The sequence below is a fragment of the Helobdella robusta genome, assembly GCF_000326865.2.
Source record: "Helobdella robusta unplaced genomic scaffold HELROscaffold_1, whole genome shotgun sequence".
Classification (NCBI taxonomy): domain Eukaryota; kingdom Metazoa; phylum Annelida; class Clitellata; order Rhynchobdellida; family Glossiphoniidae; genus Helobdella; species Helobdella robusta.
Window position 1 is genome coordinate 328,966 of NW_008703570.1, and position 2,157 is coordinate 331,122.

At 32.1% G+C, this 2,157-nt stretch overlaps 1 protein-coding gene across 1 annotated transcript; it reads left to right on the plus strand.

Annotated features, from left to right (window-relative positions):
* Positions 1–1,752, plus strand: HELRODRAFT_63271 (hypothetical protein; the record flags this gene model as incomplete). Its single annotated transcript, XM_009010434.1, has 2 exons — positions 1–95; positions 1,644–1,752. 2 exons carry the CDS (start codon positions 1–3, stop codon positions 1,750–1,752), a joined length of 204 nt encoding a protein of 67 aa, XP_009008682.1.
* Between the last annotated feature and the right edge of the window lie 405 nt (positions 1,753–2,157).

The window sequence follows — 2,157 nt, forward strand, 5'->3', positions numbered from 1 at the left end:
ATGATTATTCCGATCAGATGTTTCACGTGTGGAAAGGTTATTGGAAATTTATGGAACAAATACTTGAGACTATTAGAGGCTGATTACACAGAATGGTCAGTACTTTTTTTTATTAATTTCAATTTTTGCTTAGATTTTTAATTTAGCCAAGAATTCATTTTTAAATATGAAAAACAATTTGTTCGAAACAGTGAAGCTCTGGATGAATTGGGACTGAAGAGGTACTGCTGCAGAAGAATGCTGCTCAGTCACGTCGACATCATCGAGAAGTTGCTCAATTATGCCCCACTGGATCCATGATTTAGCGTCACATTCGTCCAATCATCCTTTGTTTTATTTTCTTTCAACTTTGATATTGAAAGTTTTTTTAATATTTTCTTAATCAAGATTATGAAGTTTTGAATAACAAATTATAAAATTATTTAAAATGCCACTGTCAAACGCAGAGCTGTTTAAATGTTGAACATAGTTTGCTCTTCAAAAAAGTGACGCTCGGGATGAATTGGGATTGAAGATGTACTGATGCAGAAGAATGCTGCTCAGCCACGTCGACCTTATCGAGAAATTATCTCAACTTTGTCCATTAATTAGCGTCATTTCACATTACTTCATTCAAACTTTTTTATTAATTAGAGATAGAAATTTTTTTCAAATAAATATGTTTTTATTCAAGATTATGAACTTGATTTTAGTTTAACTCTCAAAACAAAGTTATGAATAAATATCAAACAAATTTATTTAAAAACCAACTCTGTCAAACGCTTACTAGTTAAACTAAAACTTAAGTGCCACAAAAACTGTAGTATCCACACGACGTCAAACACGTTACGATTGCTCGTGCATGTTATACGTGCATTTCATTTTGACGTTGATATTCTTCGCAAGCAAGTATTTGGCTATAAAGTGAAAACATAGAGTCTTTACTTATTTATGTTTTTATTCAGCACTCATTGTGGCTGTTAGAGATCAATATCCCATTAATGAATGTGTGTTGCTTTACATCATTGATATAGCTAAATAGGTTCTTTTCTTTATCAAACCGTATTACAACTAGTCCGTCAAGGCATGGCTCTACTACAAACTCATTCTAGACCATTTATTCTTGTTTATGTTTTCTATGTTGATTTTCTGTCATTCATTTTGTCGAATTTACTAAACATTGAAAACGGTAGAAAAATTGTATTATTATTTGAATTTCATCAAAGAATAATTAACAAAAAATTTTAATTTAATTTAATGGCTTTGTTTGTCGTAAAAACTTCAACGTTTTCCGCTTGGAATAATTCTTTGTTACGATCGTTAATTTACGATCGATAATTTGTCTTTGTACTTTGTATATATTAGTATATAAATGCGTAGCAGCTTGGTTATATCATCACACCTTTCTGCTCTCGTTGCGTGCTTGTCGTTTTGTTTGACAACTTATTAGTATACATCCGTCCAGCAAGAAAAATGATTATTCCGATCAGATGTTTCACGTGTGGAAAGGTTATTGGAAATTTATGGAACAAATACTTGAGACTATTAGAGGCTGATTACACAGAATGGTCAGTACTTTTTTTTATTAATTTCAATTTTTGCTTTGATTTTTAATTTAGCCAAGAATTCATTTTTAAATATGAAAAACAATTTGTTCGAAACAGTGAAGCTCTGGATGAATTGGGACTGAAGAGGTACTGCTGCAGAAGAATGCTGCTCAGTCACGTCGACATCATCGAGAAGTTGCTCAATTATGCCCCACTGGATCCATGATTTAGCGTCACATTCGTCCAATCATCCTTTGTTTTATTTTCTTTCAACTTTGATATTGAAAGTTTTTTTAATATTTTCTTAATCAAGATTATGAAGTTTTGAATAACAAATTATAAAATTATTTAAAATGCCACTGTCAAACGCAGAGCTGTTTAAATGTTGAACATAGTTTGCTCTTCAAAAAAGTGACGCTCGGGATGAATTGGGATTGAAGATGTACTGATGCAGAAGAATGCTGCTCAGCCACGTCGACCTTATCGAGAAATTATCTCAACTTTGTCCATTAATTAGCGTCATTTCACATTAATTCATTCAACCTTTTTTATTAATTTAAACAAAAACATAAGTGTCACCAAAACTGTAGTATCCACGCGACGTCAAACACGTTACGATTGCACGTGCATG